We start from the raw sequence: 26142 nt of genomic DNA on the forward strand, positions 1-26142 counted from the left end.
TTTCCCTGGAGCTCTCCATGGTGCTTGCTTCATGGTATTTCAGCCTGTCCTGCTTTTTCATTCCTCATAGACTCACTCCAATTCAGAAGCCTACACTCTGGTCCACTCTGCTCCTTCTTTCCTCTTACTGCTTTGTAGATCATGGCTACCTATTAACAATAATAGAAAGCCAGTAGGTATCTAGTCTAACCACATCTTTGCCTCAGGTCTGTTCATACTACAGCAGCCTCTGTATTCCTGATTCAGATTCTTCTGCAACTTGATCAACATGACATTCTAACTCAGGATAGTAGTGTAGCTCATTATGAACCTTTACAAATTGTATGAATAAATATACTCTTTAAAATACAACTCTCAGAATTTCAAGCCAATACAAACCCAGTTCAGTGTCTAGTGCCTAGAAAATTTCCTGTTATGTTTGGAGCCATTATGCTCCAAGCATAAGATTTCCCTCTTCTTAACTACAGAAACCATGAGGTGAGGATGGCTCTGTGCCAGAGTGATACTTCTAGATATTCTGTGATGGAGAGATGCTTTTTGGAGCCAAATTCTAATTTTATTAAAACCCACAGTTTAAATCTACATGATATAAAGAGCAAATAGAAAAACATTAAATCAGTAATTTTTGTCTTACTAATTTAATTATGTATATAGAAAAATGGTGCTAAGATGGCTAAAATAATTCAGAAGGGAAGAGAGGGATAAGAAATACACAGCTGGACTTCCCCCCTGTTTAACTTTGTTACAGAATTAGCTGAATTTTCTTCGCCCCTCCAAGACCTTCTTATCATTTATTTCTCCTCCAACCCCACTCTGTCAATAACATGTGAGAATCCAAAGCCTTCTCCCAATGCTTCTGGAGTTTCCTGAAGACTTACTTTCTTTTGGTCTCCTTGCCTCCTGATTATTTGTGTGTTGATTCTAATCTTTTGTGCGTCGATGGAGGGTAAAGCTCAGCCCTTCAAAAATGTCATAGGAAATCCACTGACAAGAATCTTTTGTGAGTTTAGTAGATTTGCCTATAGATTTGGGGACATATCTTGAAGTGAGTTGTGTCCTTTTGCTCTCTCCTTGACCCCCATCCTTCTTTCTCCCCATTTTGTTTCTGCTTCTCTCCTGTGGATGGACTCAGAAATTCCATATTACTCTTCTATTATGTAGAGCAGTTGGGTATATTTCAGCTTTTAGCCCAAAACCAGCATAATACAGTTCACTGAGATGATTATGAGAAATGCATGGGGTAGCAGTAGAGGTCAGTTTCTGGAACCTCACTGAGTTTACATCCCAGGTCTGCTACCCACTGTTTATCTGTGACTTTGAGCAAGTCACTTTACCCTTCTGATCTGTGAAATGAAGATAATAATAGTATTATCTCATAGAGACTTTTGTGAGGATTAAACGTGATAATTTACATAAAAGATTTGCCTGCTGTACAGAATGCATTTTGTATATGTTGGTACTTTTCTCTTTTTTCCATTTACTGGTTTGTCTAACCATCATTATACATAAAATCTTTTTGTTCCTATGTCGATAATACTTGAAAAAAGGGAACTCAGCTAAGAAGCAGACTAAAATAATAGCTTACTTTAAGAAAACAGATTAAAATAATAAATTATTGGCACTTTCTCATGAAGAAATTTAATGTGATATATTGTGTTCCTAAAATAATGTCCAAATATTGTTGTAATTCTTTTAAGAGAATGATTCAAGAATGATAAATGCAGACATGAGTATTAGAGGTCATTTTTAAATAAGTTAGCTTAAAATTTTTCTTTGCATTATATTTTTAAACTATAATTTTGGTTTATTTGTGATGTCCCTTGCTCCCATTACTCTGATTAACCCAGAGTTGGATGTCATTGTGCATAAAAACTGACTCGCTTGGAAATATCTTTTACTTACAAACCCTTTTAAATTCTATGCAGGCATTCCTACTGTTTACAGTATAATATATAAATAAATTAAGATTTTTCTTAACTAATTACACTTCCTATTCTTAGCATTTCTCAGAGAATAGTAAAACTATGTCCTTATCTCCACCTACTTTTTTGCTATGTTATTTGGATCAAAATTAATTTATTTTCCAATAATTTTATAGAGATTGTAAAGGACTCCCTCTTCATCAACTCAGCTTTATTTTTAATGTATTATTTAGCAACAGGATAGCATATTTTCAAACACTTAGGTAATTTTTAGGTTTCTCACTTAGCTATTAAGCAACATTTTTTAAATGGACTCGTTATCAGTTGATTTGTGCACAGACACTTGGTAGATAATTAGCACTTGACAACAGTCACTAGGCGGATTGCGTGTGATATTTACCCTTGGTAGCCTCAAGAGCTGTTTTATCATAAGGGACTTTCTGAGCAGCAAGGCAACTAACAGCAATAGATGATGTCAGTGAAAAAATCTAAATCAACTCACAATATTGACCATTTCATTTCTCTTTTACAAGAAACCAGTAGACAATAGTGTCTTCAGTATAGCTCTACATTATCTAAAGCAGTTGAAATTAGACTTAGCAAGGTTTTGTATAGCCTTGTAGGAAATCCGCGACTTAAAATTGGTTTATGATTGTACTTCTTTTTTTTTCTTGTCTGTTATGTGAAATTCAGAACACATTTTCCTTTAGAAATAATGCAATAAGTGGTGGTACTGAGACTCCTACACTTACACTTACAATCCTTTGTTACCCCTATGAAATGAGCCATAGTGATAAGCAGCATAATTTATACTAAGAATACAACACTGTTTTCATGAAGATGTGTTTTTTTTCTTTTCCCTCACCTTCATTTTCCTTTCCCTCACCTTCATTTTCCTTTCCTCTGAGTTCCTGCAAGTTCTGCTCAATGAGGAATATGATTGGTAGCAACAGGGACATATCTCCTCATCCTTTCTGTCCTCATTGCCAAATAATGAGTCACAGTGATTTAGGCGAAACTGTGTGGTTTGCCGAGCCTTGGAGCTGGCTTATCTTTAACCATGACGTGGCTTAATCTAGCTGTCCACCATATTAAAATCATATATATATATATATCTTTCTAGCACCTTCTGTCATGCTATGATAACTAAATATGTGTTTCTCAGTGTTGAGATGGAGAGCCATGTTGGCATCCTGGTGTTATCCTGTGAATGCTTTCTCTTACTCCTGTATTCTGCTTCTACCTAAATGCTGGTGTCATGTAATCATTTTATTTTGAGACAAAAATCTCAGTGATCAATGTAATAAAATAATGGTGAACTCTTGTTCATAAGCCTTTAGATGGTTTTTGAAATGCATGTTCCTAAACTCCACTGACTAGAGATTCTGATTCAGTAAATCTCGGCTGGAGCTCAGAGTCCATATTTTTGCAAACAACTGAAGTGCTTTTGTGTAGGTGTAGATATAGGTGGTCCTTAAATCATATTTGGAGAGATATTGACGTAGAGGCTAACTCTGACTTACCTTGCCCTTGGGAGACAATGTAGCATGGTGGGAAAGAGCCCAGAGCCTGACTTTTGCATTAAAACCCCACCTCTGCAAGATAGGAAATTTAGGAAACCTTGTGAACTTGGGCAAACTGTTTAATAGCTTTAGTGCCTCAACCTCCTTATCTGTGCAGTGGGGATAATGACGATATCTACCTTATAGGGTTGTAATAAGGATTAAATAAGCCAATGTATTCAAAGAGTCTGGGCACAGAGGAAGTGCCCAATAAATGTTAGTGTTTTATCCTGTGACCCTAATCCAAATTATCAATATTTATTATTTATGCACATATGGGGAACTTCAGTGCTTAGCTATTCAATATCTTGTTCATCTCCCTTAGGAGGTGTTAACTGAACTACAGGCTAGTCTATGCTTTTATATACATATTTCTATGTGCCTTTTCTGTAATTCTGTCACTGCATTTACTGCATCCTCTTGAAGATTTCGCTTTCTCCACCTGACTGTCTCACTGGCCATAGACCCTTACAGGGTCAGGACCTTCTTTTAACTCATATTTGTATCTTGAGCACTGAGTGCCTTGGCTGGACACTGCTGAGCTGAGGATGCCGTTTGGCTAAAAGCTGGAGAATGGTCGGCTCTTGTGCTTGTTCTGGCTGTCTCTTCCCAGAGGCAAAGAGAAGGGAAATATTTTCCATAACAGAACCTGGATGGTATTTAGGGGAGAAGATTTAGTCATTCGTTCATTTCACAAATATTTCCTGAACATTCACCATGTGAACCAAGTCCATTCACTATGACTACACCCCTCTGTCTTTTACCACTGGGCGTGCAATATAAAACTCAACTGTACTTTAGTCCCCTGGGATATGTATTACAAAACTTGCATTGAAGTTACAGAATCACAGTTAAGTTCAAAACACCCAGATCAAAACCTCAGTGATTGGACATCAATCCTAGTTAAACACTCTGCAGTTTCCCATACTGGTTAGTGTCTAGTGTGACCTGCATCCTGGATCAACTGCTGATAGAATTTGTCACTAAACATTTTTCAGACGTCTAGCAGTGGAAGGCACTCTGTTCGCATCACCGGCCTCAGTACTATTGATTTTCGAGCTGGTTTTTCCCGAAAGCCCACCCTGGACTTCAAAAACACAGTCAGCAGACCAGTGCAAGGTTTGTATGTTCGCATTACTTCAGTTGGCATAGTAGATGTTGAAGTGCAAAATAGTTCTCAGACTGTCTGTGATTTTATAATTTTGTGGTATTCAATAAAATTGGGAAACATAGCATCTTTATTCTAAATATGATCGCACTCTTGACCTGGTAACTGTTTCTCAAAGTGTGGTCCCGAGGCCAGTGATATTGAAATCACTCAGGGAGCTTATCAAAAATTAAGATTCCTGGGGCCCACCCCAGATCTCCTGAATGAGAATCACAGAAGGTAGGGCCCAGGAATATGCACTTTAACAAGCACCTCATTGATTCCTATACTTACTAAACTTTGAAAACTGATCACCTAGATCTTGAGACTTTTTCGTTACTAGCATCTTACTTGCCTGTTGTCAAGGTGAAAATGCTGCGTGTGTGTGTGTCTGTGTGTGTGTGTGTGTGTCTGTGTGTGTAGTTAAAACATTAAAGATACCATGTAGCATTATATGTTCCACGGTGAAATTATTGTTGATTTGAAAGGTGCTTATGTTCCAAGGTGAAATTATTGTTGATTTGAAAGGTGCTTCTTCCTCTTGTTTTATTCATGCAAGAAGATTTATAGTTAAAAAGAAGGCTCAATCCTACTGTGACTTTAAATTTCTTTTTTCTGATAATTCTTTTATTTTTATTGCTGCTGTTACTGGAAGGATACAGAATAGTGAATCTTTAAAAGTATTCATATAACAAATATATAACACAATATTCATAATTCTATTCTTTCTACATATAAACATGATTAAATACCATGAAAATAATTACTTAAGGTCTAAGTTTCTCTGGTCATGAATAAACTGTCTTTTATGTAGAGAAGATTCTACAACTGGACCACAATTTGTGGCACTGTCTGTAGTACTCATACGTATGTCCTTGTTACCTGTTATTATAATTCAAAACTTATTTGATAGATAACCTCAGGTGCATGTTACTTGCACATGATGACAGATCCTTTCTCTTGTAGGAATACCTACCTATGTGCTGCTGAATACTTCTGGAATTTCCATCCCAGCTAGAGTAGATCGTCTTGAACTTCTGAGTATCTCAGGCAGCTCCCTTAAGACAATTCCTATTAAATATTATCCAGATAGAAAACCTTATGGCATATGGAATATTTCTGACTTTACACCACCAAATGAAGCTTTCTTTCTCAAAGTAACAGGCTATGATAAGGATGATTATCTCTTCCAGAGAGTATCAAGTGTTTCCTTCTCTAGTATCGTCCCAGGTAAGAAATCACTTTATTCAACACTGGAGTATTGATAGTTTAAGGGGATGATGGGGTCCTATGAGTAAGGAATGGACTCTAGGGAATTCCCTGGCAGTCCAGTGGTTGGGATTCTGGGCTTTCACTGCCGGGGGCCCCTGGTTCGATCCCTAGTCAAGGAACTAAGATCCCTCAAGCTGCACGGTGCGGCCAAAAAAAAGAAAAATAAGAAGAATAGACTCTAAAGTCAAAAATAATATCCTCACATTATTACTGGGTCACCATGTAGAAGAGCATTTATGCTTAGGTAACACAAGTTTTCCTAACCATAAAATAGCACATTCAAAGTTTCATGTTAAGTCTCACTGATTGTAGATCTGAGAATTTTGATTACTTCAATCAGTGTGAGAATTTGAACTGGGAAGTTCTCGTGCTCTTACTCCCCCTGGCATATGTGTTTAATATTTGGTTAGCAATCTGATTTGGCTAAATGTTTATATACAATTGTCGGAAACCTTTCTACTTTGTGAACAGTAGTTCCTTGCAAATAACTGGTGATGATGTTGCCTTTTTTGGTTAGTTAGTTAATTAGTAAGCTAGTTACTTATATATTTGCTATTATTTCTCAAGGCTGATGACTGGATTCTGACCAAAACTTTAGAACTGTATGTAACTTGAACCATGGACTGACAAGGATACAGAAGGATTGTTTCTAATATTGTACTTTCAGGTGGAGGGATAACAGTTTATCATTTATACATAAGGTTATGATTTGGGAAATTCAGGAACTACTCTATAGCTATTGGTTAATAGCTGTAGAAAGGAAATAATAGAACCAACCTCAGTATTTCCTCATATGCAGTATTCAAAGTTAGTTGTGTTAGCCCCTGAATTGAATGCTTAAAAAAGCTATTGGATTCTTAAAAATCAATTTTTTCATTCCTTTTTGGAAACAGTTACCCTATGAATTCAATTCTAGGATATGTGTGTTCTTTTCATAGTTTTACATTTTTGAAATTGAACTATGTTCTACAATTGATGATGTATTGTAACTTACCTGGTAGCTTTGTTTTCTATCTTGGTGGTACAAAAAGTGTTATGCCTTAAGATTAGTGGAGTCTTAGATTCAATGAGTACCTTAGTAAAGGGTCCATGGAGATAATCCAGAAATTAATAACCTTTGAACAAAGAAAGATAAAGTGATTTTTCATGATTTAGATTAACTGGAATGCAGAGAATTTACTGGAATAATTTAAGTATGAAGCTTTTGAATGGATTAACAAGCAGTACCAAATATCATTGTGACCTTCTTGCCCATGTTCTTTTTTTCCCAGATGCTCCCAAAGTTACAATGCCTGAGAAAACCCCGGGATACTACCTGCAGCCGGGCCAAATTCACTGCTCTGTTGAGAGCCTTTTGCCCTTTACCTTGAGCTTTGCTAGAAATGGAGTTACACTTGGAGTAGACCAGTACTTAAAGTGTGTAAATGTTTCCATTAGTAATAATTTATAGCACTAAATATCTAAATACAAATAGATACTTACTTTAATGTACTTTTTTCTTTAGACATTCTTATTTATTTGCTTCATAGTCTTGGAATGTAGCAGTGAGCAAAACAGACACAATTCTGAACCTTTGTGGAGCTTATATTGTAAAGGAGGAAGACAGAAACAGATAATAAATATAATATGATAATATAATAAATGCTAGACTACATTTAAGAGTTGATTCAGGTTTTATAGAATCTGAATTTTACACAGTTTAAGGGTCCCTGGATAAGACAAAGAACACAAAATTATGAATACAAAGTTAGGTACTGAACTTTGCAAGAGTCCTTGCAAATGAACGACCCTGAAACTTAAGCTTTTGTGGCTTGAGCGTAAACATGTCTCTGAATCTGATTTAAAGTGTTATGGCAAAAAGTAGAGCAGGTTAATTGGGACACGTACTACTGGTTGGTGGAGTACATGTGGTTTTGGCCAAGTTGCAATTTTAAAATTCAGAGTAGGGGCATTTGAGCAAGGACTTGAACATGGTGAGATATCCAGATCACACAGATATCCAGGGAAGAGCATTCACACACCAGGAACAGGCAATGCAAATGCACTAAGGCCAGAGTCCACCAGGCACGTGGGAAAGAAAGATGGGAAGGAAGCCAGTGTAGCTGGAGCCCAGGGAGCCAGGAGGAGAAGGGTAGAAACGAGGTGTGTGCTGGGGGTGTGGGCCAGATGGAGAAGAAGCGTGTGTGGTCACTACCGCAGCCAACAGTCAAGGGAAGTGGGCTAGAGGGCACCAACGTCCGTTGTGAAGATGGGTGAATTTTCTAGACAAGTTTAAGGAATCTAATGATAAAAATTAAGTAGGCCTTGAAAACTAGAGGATGATTTCTGGAAAACATTTTTTTTTAAACTTACTATGAAACTACATTTGGGGGAAAAACTCTAAGAATTATTTTACAAAGCTTTTACACTGGTAATTCAATATTCACATAAATAACTTGTGTAACATGTTAAATATTTGACAGTCTTAGCTTATACAATCTCCTTATGGGGTCATTTTAAGCAGAAGCTATGGCAAGAATGTTCATTATAACTTGAGAAAATTTTCCATTGTTTAAAGACTGGACTGTATTATTTCCTGCTACTTGCTTAACATACATCTTGACGATTTCCTTAGCTGCATATTTAATAATCAGCAACATAACTGACCAAGATATCAAATGATGAAGTTACATAACTGAATGATGAAATCAAACAATTCTGCTTCGTGTTTAAATAGTAACATTTTTCAAAGACACTTGAGATTCTTTCTAAGCATTAATTTATTAATTCCATACAATTCCTCTGAGGTAAACCACAAGGATTCTTTCTTTCATTTTTCCAGCTCTGTGGCCCAGAGATGTGACATGCCTTGCTGACATTTGTTAAGTTCTTTGGATGTAAGAGGCTAAAGACAAAATTGGGCATGGGTGATGCTGGATTGATACTCTAATCCCAATTCACTTGCACATCTCTGCCCTAGATTTCCTAATAACTCCAGCTGCATGACTGGATCTTTGTTATGTGAGTCGCTGTGGTCTCTAGGGGATGTAGGAGAGAATTAGTTTCCATCAGTAACAAGACACATTTCTATCTGACATGTTCCTTCCCCTGTCCCAAAGGTCATCCCTTCAAAACTTTTTATCGTGGCCATATAATCTTAATGCTAACTGATAAGGGTACATGAAAAAGAGAATTTTTCTCATGTAATATTTCATAAATAAGAGAGGAACAAGTATAACTGTAAAGAATGTTCTCTAAGCACTCCATACAGTCATTTTGTGCCTTTGAATAAATTACTTGTCCTTCTTCCTCGACTTTCTTGTTTTTAAATAAAGGGCCTTAAGACTAGAAGAATTGTCATTTTCTATTCTAAAATTTCTGCATGTCTGAGTTTTTGATGAATCCTAAAATATGCTTGGCTCTGAAGTAGGCACTGCAGAAGACATGAAAGATGTGTGTATTTCAAACTCCTACCTTCCTGGAACTTACCAGTACCTCCTAGACAATGGCATTTGTAAATTTGGGCTTAGCCTACTGCTGTTAAGCATTCAAGATACATCTTAGGTGATCAACGCAGCATAGAATAAGTCATACTCCGTTTTCTTCTGAACGTGACAGTAAGGACCACTGACACCTAATGCAGACGCAAGTGAAAGGAAACAGTATTAAGTGAATATTCTCAGTTGCTGAAATACATGGAAGGATTACCTTGCTAATTTTCTCACTTTCCTAATGACAGGAACCTGTGTCTTGACTTTCTCTTACAAACTCTAGGTTAGTGGTAAATGTACATTAAGAGTTCAGTGAATTCTTCATAGTGGTTTGGTGGTGGGTGTGGTTCATTCGGATGGGGAGAGATCTGGAGTTATTACTGTGAGGTAGCATATCTTGTACCACTTTCAGCTTCAGTGGAAGGTGTCTTGACTGCAGTGGGCTTTTCATCTCATCTGTATCTTGAATGTTTAAAAAGTTTATAAATAGCTATGGATGATTATAAGAAAAAATTATGAAAATATTTATGACATTGCAATTATATTTTAAAACAATATAATGCTTGTTTTATAGATTATTGGAATGTTTTAAACAAGGATTAAATAGCTATTACTAAGACATTTCCAAAAAATGAGAAACAATTTGAAGAGTGTTAGAGGACAAAGTATAAATATTTATTAAATGAATGAATATGTAATATAGCAAAGGAATTTATTTTACCTAAATGACAACTTTGACTATAAAACTGATAATCTTTTTCTTTACTCATTATATACATAGATTGAACCAGTTATGGTATATAACCTTATGTAGAGCTTATATATAAGAAAGTTAAAGAGAATTTATCTTTTGGGAACCAAAAAGTCTGTTTTCTGCCTTCACACTTGTAAATTACTGGTTGAGTTGCTTTGGCTAGAACCCCACTGAACATGACCAAAACCTGGAAATGAGAGGGGAAGGAGAGAGGATATAAAGAGTGTTTCTGTGCCAGTTTTGTATCTTATGTTTTGACATAGCCAGAGAATGTCTCCTAAAGAAATTTCCAGTGACCCTAACTGGACACAGACACAGGCTATAGTTCTCAACAGCAAAGTTACAGGCCTGTTCAAAAAAGAAAAAAAGAAAGACATATGAATGTGAAAATGTGGAAAAAAAAAAAAGTTGTAAAATGATCATTAGTTTTAATTAAATGAGTTTTGAGGGAAGATTAAAGATGTCTCCCTGATATTTTCTCAGTAAAAAAGTTCCACTCTTCTATCCTCTGCCTCTTTCAAGTTTTTCTCACATTTGGAAGTGAATTCTTTTTGTTTTTTTTTTTTAACATCTTTATTGGAGTATAATTGCTTTACAATGGTGTGTTATTTTCTGCTTTATAACAAAGTGAATCAGTTATACATATACATATGTTCCTATATCTCTTCCCTCTTGCGTCTCCCTCCCTCCCACCCTCCCTATCCCACCCCTCTAGGTGGTCACAAAGCACTGAGCTGATCTCCCTGTGTGGAAGTGAATTCTTTTGTTAGAGCCTATGAAGATCAATAGAAAAAAAAAAACAACAGAATTTACTGTCTTTGTTATGTTTTTTGCTCAAAGTAGCAAAGCTTAACTTTCTAATTAAAATACAAAAGGTGTATAATTTTAAGCTGTAAAGAACTCTGCATAATTTTATCAATAAAATTATGATAATAAAAGAACTCTGTATAATTTTAAGCTATAAAGAACTTTTTTTAAGCCGTTCTTTTGAATGCATAAAACAAATAGTGGAATCACTGTTTTCAGTTTGGTCTTGTTTTTGTAGTAACTAAACATGCTTCTATTTTCTTACCCCAGAGAATCGGCCAGTGTGACCTGGGATATTGAACAGGTCACTTTGTCTGATGAAGACTCCTATGAATGCATTGCCGTCAGCAGTGCAGGGACTGGACGGGCACAGACGTTCTTTGACGTGTCAGGTAATTATCCCTAATTGCTTTGCAGTTGCCTAAGTATTAATGCAGCTATGGAAATGGGATGTTTGTTAATCCAGGCTTCATTGCATATTAGCTGTGTGACCTGCCTTGGGCCAATTACTTAAGAACTCAGTGCCTTGGATCTCCTAACTATAAAATGATGACAATAAGAGTAACAGTCTCTATCTCATGGAGAAACTGTGAGGATTAAATGAGATAGTGTATGTTAAGCACTTAGAAGAGAGTCTGGCACATAGAAACACCTAATAGACATTAGCTGTTTTTATTGTTGTTGTTGTTATTATCATTATTATTATTATAGGGGCTTAATATTTTTTAATCTCCATATAGTATTTTCCTTTGAAAAAATAAAATATAAGAAAAGGGAGAGATCCATCCTGATTATAGCAATGTTTAACTTTCCCCTTCCCTCTCCCATATTTATAATGAGTGGAGTGCTTTTGTGAATGGATTCTGACATCTAAGTTGAGGACAATAAGGAAAGTATCACATTCAAAAAACATAGGACCTCAGTGGCTACAATATTGATATTAAGAAAGGCAGAAATCATGCTAATTAATTTACATTTAAATAGTATGTTTCCTATGAATAAATGGGCAAGGCTCAGATTATTTTATAAGGTAGAATATATTTTAGTGAAAAAAATTCATTTTTTCCTCTAATCTCCCAGATTAGAAACCAAAAAGACTACCATTATCAATTAGAAACCAAACAGACTACCATATATCATCATTGATCAGGACTTAAGCCACTTACTCAGCATATATCTAGAATTTATTGGAAACTTTGTTTTGACTCAGTTATTTTCTACCTGCCTCATAGCCTAGGGTTGCTGTGTGTTTAATAGTAAGCCTCTTCTGACCTAAATGTGCCTGTTGAGTTTATAACAATGTCTGAATTGTCAAATTAGTATTGATGTGCATTTTCTTTGGAAAATTTAAGACAAAAGTAGCTTTATAACTGTAGGGCTGTTTAGAAGCCTAGGATTTATGTTTGTTATCATTAAGTCCAAGCTGAACTTCAAAACAGAGGCGTGCAAGCCTGTTCTTCTTGCAGTAAATTATTCATTTTCTCTTATTCTTAGAAAAATTAAGTTCGTCTTCTGAAACAACTTAGTAAGTTGACATGCATCGTAAACTATTCATTTTTTCATCTCCAGTAATTATGAAAAGCATTGGAATCGTGTCAACATTCCTCAGCTTCTGGAGAAACAAACACTTGAGCGCTTGAGGGTTTTTTTCCCAGCAATATTAATTAAGGGAAGGACAACAGGGAAAGAGGTTTGAGTGAGTTGATTCAGACATCTTGCATAAATAACTGGAAAGTGCCAGAAAGAACTCCTGAACTGACTGCTAAGAGTTTGGCCCTGTGGTGTCAGTAACTTCCAAATATACACTCTACACGTACCCTTCTAGTATTAATCTGTGCCGGCCAAGCCATGGTATCGCTAGGAAGTTGTACTGTACCAAAGCCACTTTTCAGGAATTGTGTCCCTCTGGTTAATTATGAAAGAAAGGCAGAAGCGTAGATTGTATGGCAATGACTGTAACAGCAGAAGTAGCAAGCAAGTGCCCCTTTGGACTTGAAAGAGTGGACATTTCTTTCTGGGCTGACTTTTGTTTAATCTTCCAGCCTCAAACCTCCAGCCAGGTCCTGGCTCAGACACACTACTGTCACTACTAACCAGCACACCAGAATCAGATGTGAATTCACAGGATAGTTAGATCTTATATTTTGGACAGGAGTGTTGGGAAAACACGGCATGATGGAACGGTGTTGTTTTTGTATCACTGTGGATGGACATTTATAAAGTCAAATAGCACCCAAGAACTGTTTCAAGAAAAGTTAAAGCTCCCAGCAATATGTTACTTCATTTTTTTTTTTCCAGCATTTCCTTCTAGCCAACATTTTTAAGGATTTTTGGTTCATTGGAGATATTGGTTGTTGATGTATTGGTTTTAAATGCAAAATGGGTGTAAAAAGAATTATACCTCTTTTATTGCATATATACATATAGAAACCAATGAACAGAACTGCAGAAGCAGGAAAAAATTCTTTACAAATGATATTGTGTACTTTATGTTAATTTTCTCTACTGAATTTATTTTTTTCGCATAATGTCCCCCACCCCCAATGCACACATACACACAATACCAAAATTTTGGCTTTAAGTAAAATTGAAAAGAGAAAACTTGTCAAGGGCATGTCAGTGACAGGCAATCTTAAATTTTAGTTTCAGGATACTCTTTTAGAGCAGGATAAGACTTGGAAATAATATTATACCACCTCATCATGTTGTAGCTAAAGAAACTGAAGCCCAGAGCAGGCAGGTGCCCCATTTCTGATCAGATGGATAGGTAGTGAGAAGTAGATTCTTGGCCTCCTGACTCAGTCCAGCGATCTTTACCTAATGTCACAAGGCCTATGCTTATCATTCTTTCTCAGTTTTGAGGTTTCATCTCTGGTCCCCTGATCCTAGCCTCAGCCATTCTTTCACTTAGGAATGACTCCCCCTCATCCTCCCGGGACCAGGCTGTTTCCAGTAATTTGTTATCTTGGCCTCTTTTGCAAACTGCTGTAATTCTCCTTCATCATCTCCTCCATCACCACCAAATTTATTGATGTGTGCATAAATATTTCAGTGCATATACTATTTATTATCTGTACATATTTATGCAGTGATGGTATTGTATGTCATATTTAAAATCTCCTCTCCTCCTGGATATTAGCAGAAAGTTGGCATTTTACTTATTTGAATTTATATTTGAAGAGGAAATAGACTCTGAGGCAGATTTTGCACGCAAGAGGTTATTGCTGAGTTTTCTAGAGAAGAGCACCTGTAAGGGAGTGGAAGAAGTTAAACTGTGATGTAATCACAACAGGACCCTCAGCTGATCCTACAGGGAGTTCTGGAGCTGGGGTGACCCTGAATTGAGGCAAGAGAGCTGCATCTTTTTCCTTCATTAAGTGGTCCCTGGAAGTGGGCTGCGCTGGAAAGGTGGCCTAACCCGAGCACGTTAGCTCCCTTGGCCATGAGCTCAGTAGCCAACAAGCAGAGCAGCTAGGGATATGAGTGCCTAGGTCCTTGAGAAGGAACTAGGTGTGCACCCAGCAATCCCCTGTATGCCCATAATATGGGATTTTACATTTTCTAAAACTCCCTAGTCTAGTTGAAGAAGTTTGTTTGAAAAGAACAAAAAAAGAAGACCATACAAAATGTTTTGTGGTCTTCAAAAAGATTTTGATAGGGTGTCAACACATGTTCACAAATACTCGCCTCCGGGTCTTTGATGGTCCATACCATCTTGTATGTTAGCATCACAGAGCCTTAGTGCTACAAAGCCTTAGTGCTACAAAGCTTAGGGAAACAAACATTGTGAATAAATAGGCTTGTCTAAGGTCATGCAGCTGGTTAGGGATAAACCTAGGCAGCCTATGTTTGCCAGACTCAGCAAATAAAAACATAAGATGCCCAGTTAAATGTGTGTCAAATATTTCATGAGTCATACTTATACTAAAATGTTATTTGATGTTTATCTAAACTTCGAATTTAGCAAACCATCCTGTATTTTATCTGTCAAACCTAACCAGACTTCAGTCAGAACTTCCTAACTTTCTCATGTACTCTTTCCAATTGATTCATTAGCTGTTTTCATAAGAGGTTTTAAAAGCATAGCAGAATTGTAAAAATTAAGGATTTTTTAAATGATTTAGAATAACATATACTCCTCTAAAAATGTTTGGAAAACAAAGATAAATATAAAGGAAAATACGAAAAATATACACATTTTTCTCTCTCAGAGATAACCACTATGGTTTTGGCATATTACTTCCAGGTTTTATTTTAGGCTTATGTTATTCATCTGCACGTATATATAGTTTTGAATAACGAAGTATAAAATTGGATCTTGAATATCTGATACTCTTTCACATTTAAACTGAAACAGACACATGGGTTTCCAGCTAGTTTTTATTGCTATATTATTGCTCAATAATGGCTTGCTATGGCAGGTTATTTTAAAGCATTTGGGCAGAGTGAGCTTTACAGGGGCATTTAGATTTACAGTATTCTCAAACCTAACGAGAGCAATATGTGATTTTCTCTAGAAATGTAGTTAAATATTTAATTAGTAAGTGCCTTTTGACCACATCTGAAATGCGCATGCATTACTCAATGCCTTTTGTGTACATGGTCCTATGTGTATAATTTTTTTAAAAGTCTATGCCTTACCATTAACTTGACTTGCTTAAATCAAACATTCCTCATCTTCACTGGGAGAAATTCATCTTACTCTACTGTTGTACTGTGTCTTAATAAGATTATAATCCCCTTCAAGCTGATACCATTGTATCTTTTCCATATCTACCATACTTCATGCGCTATTTTCTTTGAAACACTAAGTAAATGGTTTTAAATTTTAAAAATCCATAAATGCTACTTTCTTCAAAATTCAAATTGAAATTTGACTCATTCTGCAATCCTGAATCAGTCAAGTCATATCATTTTGCCATGCCTCTTTGATCCTCATATATATAATTTATGGATTTGGACTTGAGTGTACTTTGGTATGTAAACATGCACTCCTACTGAAAGCATTTTTCAACTAGATGATAATTTTCTTAGGGTGACAGACATATGTATTAATGAATATGTTCTGTTGTACTGCATCTTTCCTACTAGATATTCAACACATGCTCATTAAATTTTTAAACCACCTCTATGAGTGAGCAAAATGACTTCTGGATCTTTCAATTTGAATCTTTTCATTTCACACAGAGCCCCCGCCAGTCATCCAAGTGCCTAATAATGTTACAGTCACTCCTGGAGAAAGAACACTTTTGACCTGTCTCGTCATCAGTGCAGTGGATTACAATCTAACCTGGCAGAGGAATGACAGAGATGTCAGGCTGGCAGATCCAGCAGGAATGAGGATCTTGGCCAACCTTTCCCTGGAGCTGAGGAGTGTGAAATTCAGCGATGCCGGAGAATACCACTGTGTGGTTTCCAATGAAGGAGGATCATCGTCTGCGTCAGTTTTCCTCACAGTGCAAGGTACTGTGCTTATGGTAACTTCTGAATCATGGCGTCTTTCTGTCTTCCTTTTTTGATTTCTATTCTCTTAAGTTGTCTGTCTGAGGGTATCTACGCAAACAATTACAGTTTTGAAAGATAGGATGCTTGTGGACCTTGAGGGTCTGAAGCTGACTAAACTGGAAACTAAAACATCACTAACAAATAGGTGACTTTAAAACAAACACAGCTAATCCTAGTAGTTGAAGACCTTTATTTTAAGCAAATAGAAATAGAAATTGTCTCTGGATGATTTAATGGTTTTAAATTCTCTCATTTATCCTGTGAACTTTAAAAAAAACTGTTAATAATTGATAAAAAAAGTTTTTTTCCCAATTTGAGTGCATTATTTGCATATTTAATTTACTTTTATGGTTTAATTAAGTTTTAAGATGTTTCTCATCTAGGTGAAATTTTATTGAAACTTTAGCAGAGCTGTTTTTACCTTATTTATGTTACACACACACACACACACATACACACACACACACACACACACACACACACACACACACGGTACTTACTGAAAGTAAGCTAATGGTAAGCCAAACTTGAATTGTCTATATAGACTAAATGATAGTTTCAGATAGCTGAAAACAAGTGCATTAACAATGTGGTCTAATCGCTACCATCAAATGAAGATCAGAAACTATTCCTAAGTATCTCTTTCAGTAGAATCATAATTGGCTTCTAAATGTCTCTAGAGTCTTAATGTAATGAGCAACTTACTGTTGGCAGTTTTACACAGTTTAGCTGAAAGGTTCGGTTGCTGCCTTAGCAGAATATTTCATTTCAAATCCTTGATGTGGGAGACTGATTGCATTGGAATCGGGTCTGGCTCCTTGGTTGTGGTACTAGCAACAACTTTATAACATGCCTCAAGTAACACTGTCAGATTTTTTTTTAACATGGTTATCTAAGAGAGTGACCACTGAGTTTTGGAGGCTAGCTCTTGGAATGTTATTAATGGCAAAAAAGTGAAACTGCCGTAAGACTTAATAAAATGGTTGACATCTGATTCTGGTTTTCTCGCTGGTAGTTGAGATATATTCTGCAATCCGACTGTATGGCTGTGTGTCTTTTGTTAGTTGATCTGCTGAAACCTCTGGGGGAACATTACTTTTGTAAATGATTCACTGCATTTCTACGTGGTCAACTACCTAGATCATTTGAGTCAATCCAAGTAGTAACTTGAGTTACTAGAGTTTTGGAAGTATTTTTACCAAACTGATTGTTTCAGATAGGATAAATGTTCATGGATTTCTGAAATGTGACCTTGGTTCTTTCCCTGGAGTCCCTTAGAATGGGATTGTAAAATAAAATCAGAGCCTTCCTTGTTTCCCCAGATAAACTTTTAATCCTTTAGTATTGTTTAGTCAATTTGAGCAGTGATTCGCAAACTTTCATGAATAAAGAATTATCCAAGGAACTTTTGAAAAAGCAGAAATTCTAACCCCACACGCAGAGATTCTTATTTCACAGGCCTGGTATAGGGCCTGGGGATCTGCATTTATAACAGACCTCTCAGGTGGTTTCAGGGACAACATTTTCCAAAACAGCATTTGAATCTATTCCAAAGTATGAATCCTATGATATAGAAATGCATACTTTTAAAGGAAACCCTAAACTCTCTTCTTTCTGGTAAAATAGACTCATTATTATCTAATGATTTAAGTTCTGAGGTAAGATGTTATATAATGTACAAAATATAAATACAAAAAACACATGTCATTACATGATTACTGGCTAGCCTGTATAATCTCTAGTGGTGTAAATCTGTTTAGAGGCATTATTTTATGGCCTGTCTAGTTTGTCTTGAGTTTGAGGGAACAATTTTGATGAAAAATTTGTTTTAAAAATCTAACAAAATATGTTCTAGAATTGATGGCACTGTTTAATAAAAAATAAGAGACTCTAGTTAACTGTAGCCATCTGATTATCTTATGGTTGAATACATTATTGAAAAGCAGTGGATATTTGATGAAATAAACTGCTGTACCTAGGATTATAATTCATGCAAATATGTTTGCCAACTATTGACATTGAATCATAAATTGTAAATTAATTTCATTTTTATGCAGTTAAATGTTTTAAAAAGCAAAAATAAAAAATAGTTCAAGAAAGCTTAAAAGATATAATAGTTACTTGGATTGAATACACACTTTAGGAATATTTTTCTTGCTTACAGGGGAATCAGTAGCTTAATTTATAACCTCATTTATGTTACTCTGCCTCCACAGATTTGTTTGGAAACTGTTTCTATCTGGAATACTTTTTTTTTTTAATTAATTTATTTTATTTATTTATTTTTGGCTGCGTTGGGTCTTCATTGCTGTGTGCCGGCTTTCTCTAGTTGCGGCGAGCGGGGGCTACTCTTCATTGTAGTGCACCGGCTTCTCACTGCGGTGGCTTCTCTTGTGGAGCATGGGCTCTAGGCGCGAGGGCTTCAGTAGCTATGGCACACGGGCTCAGTAGTTGTGGCTCACAGGCTCTAGAGCGCAGGCTCAGTAGTCCTGGCGCATGGGCTTAGTTGTTCTGGGGCATGTGGGATCTTCCTGGACCAGGAATCGAACTTGTGTCCCCTGCATTGGCAGGCAGATTCTTAACCACTGTGCCACCAGGGAAGTCCTGGAATACTTTTAAAAGTTAAACATCCAGGGCTTCCCTGGTGGAGCAGTGGTTGAGAATCTGCCTGCCAATGCAGGGGACACGGGTTCGAGCCCTGGTCTGGGAAGATCCCACATGCTGTGGAGCGACTAGGCCCGTGCACCACAACAACTGAGCCTGCGCGTCTGGAGCCTGTGCTTCGCACCAAGAGAGGCCACGATAGTGAGAGACCCACGCACCACGATGAAGAATGGCCCCCACTTGCCGCAACCAGAGAAAGCCGTCGCACAGAAATGAAGACCCAACACAGCCATAGATAAAATAAATAAATAAAAATAAAAAAATAAACAGGAGCTGTTGTTTTAAAAAAAAAAAAGTTAAACATCCAGATTTTACACATTTTGTTAGTAGTTAGCAAGGATTTTCTGGTTAAAAATAGTATATGTCTAGCTACTACAACCTCTTCTCATTAACAGTAAAATATCTGTAAAGACCTCAAAAAGACAAAACTGAAGAATACTAAAAACCAGTTGCAATATACAGTGGCAAAAATTTGGGGAGGAATTTTATAGGTTATATATAAAGATTCTTATTTGTATAAATAAGTATATAGTCTTCACTTATATTTTAAGTTCAATGGAATGAAAATTTCAATCAGTGGTCCATCTTTTCTTATGTTCACATGAAAGCAGGGAGGATGTATCTCTGTTCCTTCATTTCATAGTTTGCTTCAGAAAGAAAATGTTACTCTTTAGGGAGCCAGCATGCTATCTCCTTAAACCTATCAATAGCTATAACCATCTAGTTAGGAAAACAGTAGCACAAGAAGTGGACAGGCAACCTGGCACCATGTAAAAAATTGGAACCTGAGATATGTTTCTCACCAAGTGAAAATATTTGGAAGCAAGAGAAACATTGGTGGGTATGTCAGAAGGGATTTTAGAGACAAATGGTAGCAGAGGGGAGCAGCCCATCTCAGCCAGAAGGGCATCATGGGTGAGAATCAGGCAAGGAGCTATGCACATCAGACTCTTAGCTACAGAGCTGCAAAGAGGGTTCAACTAGAACAAAAGTAGACAGAGAATGAAGTTAGGTCCATTCAAACACTTTGTTGACTGACACTGAGTCTGGAGAGATGCCACATCATTTGAGGGTTAATAAACAGAAGATTGTCAAAACAGATGCAGCAGAACAGGAAAAAATAAAGCATAGGACCTAAGAAAAAAATACTGGGGAACAAAACAAGGCAGGGGGAAAGACTTAGAAGAAATTGATGCTTTGAAAGTAGTAGCTTATTCTAAAGACTGGAAAAAAAAATGTTTAGTGTCACCATTGTGTTTCAGAAAGACCTATCCTCCTTTAAGTGGGAGTATATATTTATAAAGGAAGAACTGGCTAAGATGAAAGGACAATAGCAAGTGTGATGGAAGAAATAAAAGGATTTGATGTTAAAAATGCAATATTATAATGCAGTCTGAATCAGAGATACTGAAGAACAGAATTTGTACTACATAAAATAAAATCAGGGATGTGCTGCATAAACTTGAGAAGTTCTTTCAGAATATTGAGGCAAAGGACTAAGAGTCAAATAGTATGATATTTTAAGTAGACATGAAAACAAAGAATGGAACTTTAAGGTTTATAGGTATATAACATATATAGGTACACAGCAAAGACAACTGAAACTAAAAAAATAGTCAAAGATATAATTGAAGAAAAGTGCACTAGGGAGGAAAAAAAAATTGTCCTGAGTGAGCAAATCAAGCAAGGTCAATGAAGGGAGAACTTCATCTAGACACATCCTGGCTGAAATTTCAAATTGCTAGTATGAGGGGAAAAAACTCCACAGCATACAGACTAAACCAATACATTGTAAACAGAGGGATAAAATCAGACTGGTGTCAAACTTCTCAGATATGCTAAAGGCTGGAAAGTAGTTAAAGTGGATATCTGTCATATTTTGGCTCTTAGGGTCTGAACATGTTCTGTAATTTGGAGAGGAATTCTTTACTATCTTGGAAAACAAACTTATGGTTACCAGGGGGAAGGGGGGGGCAATAAATTGGGAGATTGGGTTTGACATATACACACTACCAAATATAAAGTAGATAACTAATAAAGACCTACTGTACAGCACAGGGAACTCTACTCAATACTCTGTGGTGACCTATATGGGAAAAGAATCTAAAAAAGAGGGGCTATATGTATCTGTGTAACTGATTCACTTTGCTGTACAGCAGAAAGTAACACAACATTGTAAATCAACTCTACTTCAATAATAAAAAAGGTGGAAAACAGATGAGATCAGATAATTACCTTTCCCTAAACCCTTGCAGGTCACATTACCTAGAGTCAGCCATTCAGATATTCCCCGTGGGATTTTAGTTCTTACTAAGACCATGGACATTTAAAAGACTTCAATTTTGGCAGCATGATGGAATTTTGAGTCCAGCAGCAGCAGAAACAAATGTCCCAGTGGCCTTTTTCCATCACTCTAATTTCCCTCAGTGACTAATAGGCTCATTATCAATTTATCAGAAGAGCCTTGAAAAGAAATGCTGATGGCAGAAACTATGGCTGTTCAATCAGTCTCACTAATGAGCATGAGAGAATGTGAATGGGTTGATACGCTTATTTCATTATGAGAATTCCTCACTGTGGAGATCATGGTATAACTAGACACAGGAAACTTTTCAGAAAACTCTGCTTACCTCAAGCAGGGTTTACCACAAGACTCAGAAGTACAGCTATGCAAACAAAATAACAATCAAATAAAAGCCACACACAGTTCTGCTAGGAGGAAAAAAAACCTAAATTGATATATACAAAAATGTGATTGTTGGTGGCAATGGACCTATAAGTGACTTTTTACTTATGCTTTTCTGTACTTGAAAAAAAGTATTCAATAGAAATGAATTATCTTAAACCTTTGTGTAAATAGGATTTTAAAAGTTTTGAAAATGCTGACATTAATTTTATTGGGGAGATCAAATTATATGTGGGTAATATGTGTTCCTTCTTTGCTAAATATTCTATAAATTTGCTTTATCACTTTTATATTTAAAATAATTAAGATATAATTAAGAAAGTAAATAGGAGATAATTTAAAAATAAGGAATAATTAAGAAAAATTAGGAAATAATGCCTCTCAAAAAGTGTCAAGTGAGAAATTTTGACAGTACAAAAAATCATATTTGAAAGCTTAAAGGTCTGGAATTTTATAGGATTATATCACAGAGTAATCTGTTTTAAATCATTTCTGAACCCAAGTGAGGTAAGAGAAAAGGAGAAATGCAGAATATTAATTGATAATTAGGTTTTCTTATAACTAATAGTCCAGTAAGAGAATCATGAAAATCCCCTTAACTTTCCCCTTTGCAAGATTTTCACAGGAATAAATTTTCACTTATAGAAGTCTGTATCTATGTTTGAATAATAAAAATTGAATTTAATTAGCTCATCTATTTTCCTAGACATTTTAATACATTGAAGTCTTGCTAGTTAAGCTTTTTATTTTTGGACGTTGACCTGAGACATATGTATGTCTGTTTCAAATACTAGTGCCATCTTTGTGGATTTCATTTAGAGGAGATGAAATCATATACTTAAAACTTCTAAATCATTACTTGTTGTCAAAAGTTAATTTTATTCACTGCTTTGGTTCTTTGATGTCTCAGTGTGAATCAGCACAAATGAATAAGATGCTCTGTTAAAATACTGGGTTTTGTTGTCTATGGAATACTAGGGATCTAATAAGGAGTGAGTTGGAGGCTTTTAGATTTGAAGGAAAATATTCTAGTGAAATTTTACATCAAGTATATCCTGCAGTGATATCCACAGAATGTGTAGTTTTCCTACAGAAATGTTTGCTTCCTACTTCTTTATAGGCTGACTGTAAACTTTATGAAGAGAAAAGTTTAATATTCACTTACTTTATCTGACTAATGTCCTCTGCTGACTCCATGGTCAGGGGCAATCTTCTGTTATAATACGATTCAATTCCATGCAGTAAAATGTATAAATAAATATTATGCATTTCATTTTTTTGTCTTTCATGCAAGGCATCTATGTGGTATATAGATCTTAGACCACTTTATTTGTAGATAGAAAGAATCCTATTTCTCTAAATCTTGGAAGACAGAAACATTATTAAAATGTCTTTAAATAGAAGTTATAAGGAAGGTTAAAGAATTAGTTATTTACATTGTAAAAAGAAAAAAAGGCATGCGATGGCCTAATAAATACTTCAAGTATATGAGACATTGTTATAAAGAAGCTTGACACCAAGGACATTTTACTTTCCAGCAAAAATGGACCATTAGAAAATGTGTATTAAGCCAAGCCTGATGGATTTAAGTGAGCTAGAAAGATATCCAGATGTTGGAGAGGTTAAATGATGGGCTGTGATAACTTTCACAGTTCAGGGACTGCTGGGAAGAGAGAGAACAGACGAGGAATCAGCAAGCACTTCAATCCACTAAGTTATCCAAATGAAGCACTTCAATCCAGTAAGTTATCCTAATGAAGTACTTCAATCCACTAAGTTATCCAAATGAAGCACTTCAATCCACTAAGTTATCCAAATGAAGCACTTCAATCCACTGTTACCCATTTTAAAACTTTTGAGAATTCGTGACATACATTATGCCATCTAACCCTCACAAATTGTATGTATTTGTATCTGCGGGGTTAGTGGCTTGCCCTAGGTTACAAAGCCAGCAAGTAGCAAAGCCCAGATCTGAACTAGGTCTTTCCATCATTCTGCATAGTGTACAGAAATGCCTACACATGCTATTAGCAGGTCTAAGGTACAGGTGCGTAGAATAAAGTATAAAAAGAGAAAATAAATAAAGGGTCCTTGAGTATGAATAGGAAAGTGAGAGTACTGAAATAATTTTTTTTTTAAATAGAAAAGATACAAAGTGTCTGCAAGTTCCTGTCACATGGGTAAAGAATAGCTGGAAATCTAAATCTAAATATATAAAAAAAAAAAAGTTTGGTGAATCCGTTGACCTAAGTTCTGATGGAGCATCTGGTAACAGCCTAGAGGAAAGAGAGGACTGGGAATATGAACACAGAGACCATGTAAGATGACTAGACTGTAAGCTACATTAGGGCAGGACCCAGTTTTCTGCAGTTTGGGGTCTTTAGTGCCTGACATAATATTTAGCACATAGTTTTGTGTGCATGCATGTCTGTGGAAAGACTGAATGAAAAGCAGAGTGCTTAGCTAGGCAAAGGAACTATTGCCAAGTCTGAAAAATCCTACGTCAGAACACGTACTAAAAATTGACTTGATTCAGATTCCCTTGAAACGTTAATTAATGTTTCTTTGAGTTATTGTTTTATAAATTAATGACCCAGCTAAAAAGCAAATTCTGTTTCTAAAGATTAGATATTTGTAATACAGGAAAAACATAATGACTTACTATTTTTATACATGAGGAAGGAGCTTTGATATTTGACTATTATGAATAAAAATTGAAGTAGAGCTAATACCCAAAATAGGAGTACTTATTGCTGCATGTGCAGAAGGGTAGGATATGTTAGGAGCATTTGGTTATTGAGACTGCAAAGCTGATAGATAGCTGTTATATTGATGAGATCTTCATTTATGCTATTTCCCACTGCACTATCTAAATCATACTATGTCAGGTATATTTTTTTCCATAATAATGAAACCAATACTGAAATGTATGAAGTGCCTTGACTTAAAACACATTTTTACAAAAGGTCAGAGGTGGTATCTTGTTTGTCCATTTGTTTATACATGTATTCGTTCACTCATGTATTCACCAAAAATTTAAATGTCAGGCATTCTGCTCCTTGCTGAGGATATAAATGAGAAGAAAACAACATCCTTCCCCTCAGTAAGTCCACAGTACAAAAAAGGACATAACTAAATTTAAAAAATAAATATCTATTACCCAATGGGATAGGAACTTCACCAAGGTACTATAGGAGCCTTGAATACTGTCTCAGTAATGAGTGGAGATTGAGAAGGGCTTCACACAGGAGATGGTGTCTGAGGTATCCACTGGAATATGAGTCAGCATTTGCCAGATAGAAGTCAGGAAAGTCTTTCTAGATGGAGAACTCTACACGTGCAAAGCCATGGAAAAATGAGGGCACAGAAATGTGAGCTTGCTGAGAGTAGAGGGTCTGACTGAATTGGAAGCTTTGTCCTCACGAAGGTGTGATTTGCTTTTTCCTGTGCTGTCTTCAGTAATCTTTTCAAAATACACCTAGAAGGATCATATAGGTTTGTGGTTTTGTGATGTTGGTTCAGCAAAAGACAAGGTAATTGGGGAATAAAAAGTGTTTTTGTAGTGACGCTCCGTGGAGTTTAGGCTGGATGAAGAAAGAAGAGAGGGTTAAAGGCATGGTCTGATAGATTGGAATAAAAAAGAAGGTTCAAAGGAGTTGAGGCCATGATGAACTTGGAGAAGGGAAGTATGGGAGTCAGGAAGTGACAGCTGGAAGGATGGGAGGTTGTGACTCAAACTGGACTCCCAAAACTAAATATTCGTCCAATCCCATTGTAGGTTGCTTCCCTGATAAGATAACTAAGGTAGCAGATGAATTTGTCTAGCAAGATAAATTAATTACCAGATCTTAAAATCTTTCCTTCAAGAAGTGCTAGGTAGATCCACTTTCATATGCTTTTGATTCTATGCCTGTTGCATGATAATTTGTAAAAATAATCCCTTTTTTGTAAAATGTGCGGCCACATTTTTAAAAAGACTTATTTTTTTTTTTCAGAGCAGTTTTAGATTCACAGCAAAATTAAAACAAAGGTACAGGGATTTCCCATATGCTCCCTGCCCCAACACATGCATAATCTCTCCCATTATCAACATCTCCCACCAGAGTGGTACATTTGTTACAAGTGATGAACCTGCATTGACACATCATAATCGCCCAAAGTCCATAGTTTACATTAGAATTCATTTTTGGTGTTGTACAGTCTATGGGTTTGGACAAGTGTATAATAACATGTATCTATCATCATAGTAACCATACAGAGTATTTTCACTGCCTTAAAAATCCTCTCTTCTCTGCCTGTTCATCTGTTTTTCCCACCTTCCCAACCGCTGGAAGCCACTTATCTTATTACTAT

The 26142-nt window shown here is 36.1% G+C and overlaps 1 protein-coding gene across 3 annotated transcripts in view; it reads left to right on the forward strand.

The window, feature by feature from the left end:
* The window catches only part of HMCN1 (hemicentin 1), a 506773-nt gene that overhangs the window by 205942 nt on the left and 274689 nt on the right, over positions 1-26142 (forward strand). For all 3 annotated transcript variants that reach the window (XM_036867831.1, XM_036867840.1, XM_036867846.1), the window contains exons 7-11: positions 4483-4603; positions 5598-5861; positions 7175-7319; positions 11205-11326; positions 16122-16397. In XM_036867831.1, coding sequence (XP_036723726.1) covers positions 4483-4603; positions 5598-5861; positions 7175-7319; positions 11205-11326; positions 16122-16397 — 928 coding nt within the window. The remainder of the gene's footprint in view (positions 1-4482; positions 4604-5597; positions 5862-7174; positions 7320-11204; positions 11327-16121; positions 16398-26142) is intronic.

This window comes from Balaenoptera musculus, chromosome 1 (genome assembly GCF_009873245.2).
Source record: "Balaenoptera musculus isolate JJ_BM4_2016_0621 chromosome 1, mBalMus1.pri.v3, whole genome shotgun sequence".
NCBI classification, from domain to species: Eukaryota; Metazoa; Chordata; class Mammalia; order Artiodactyla; family Balaenopteridae; genus Balaenoptera; species Balaenoptera musculus.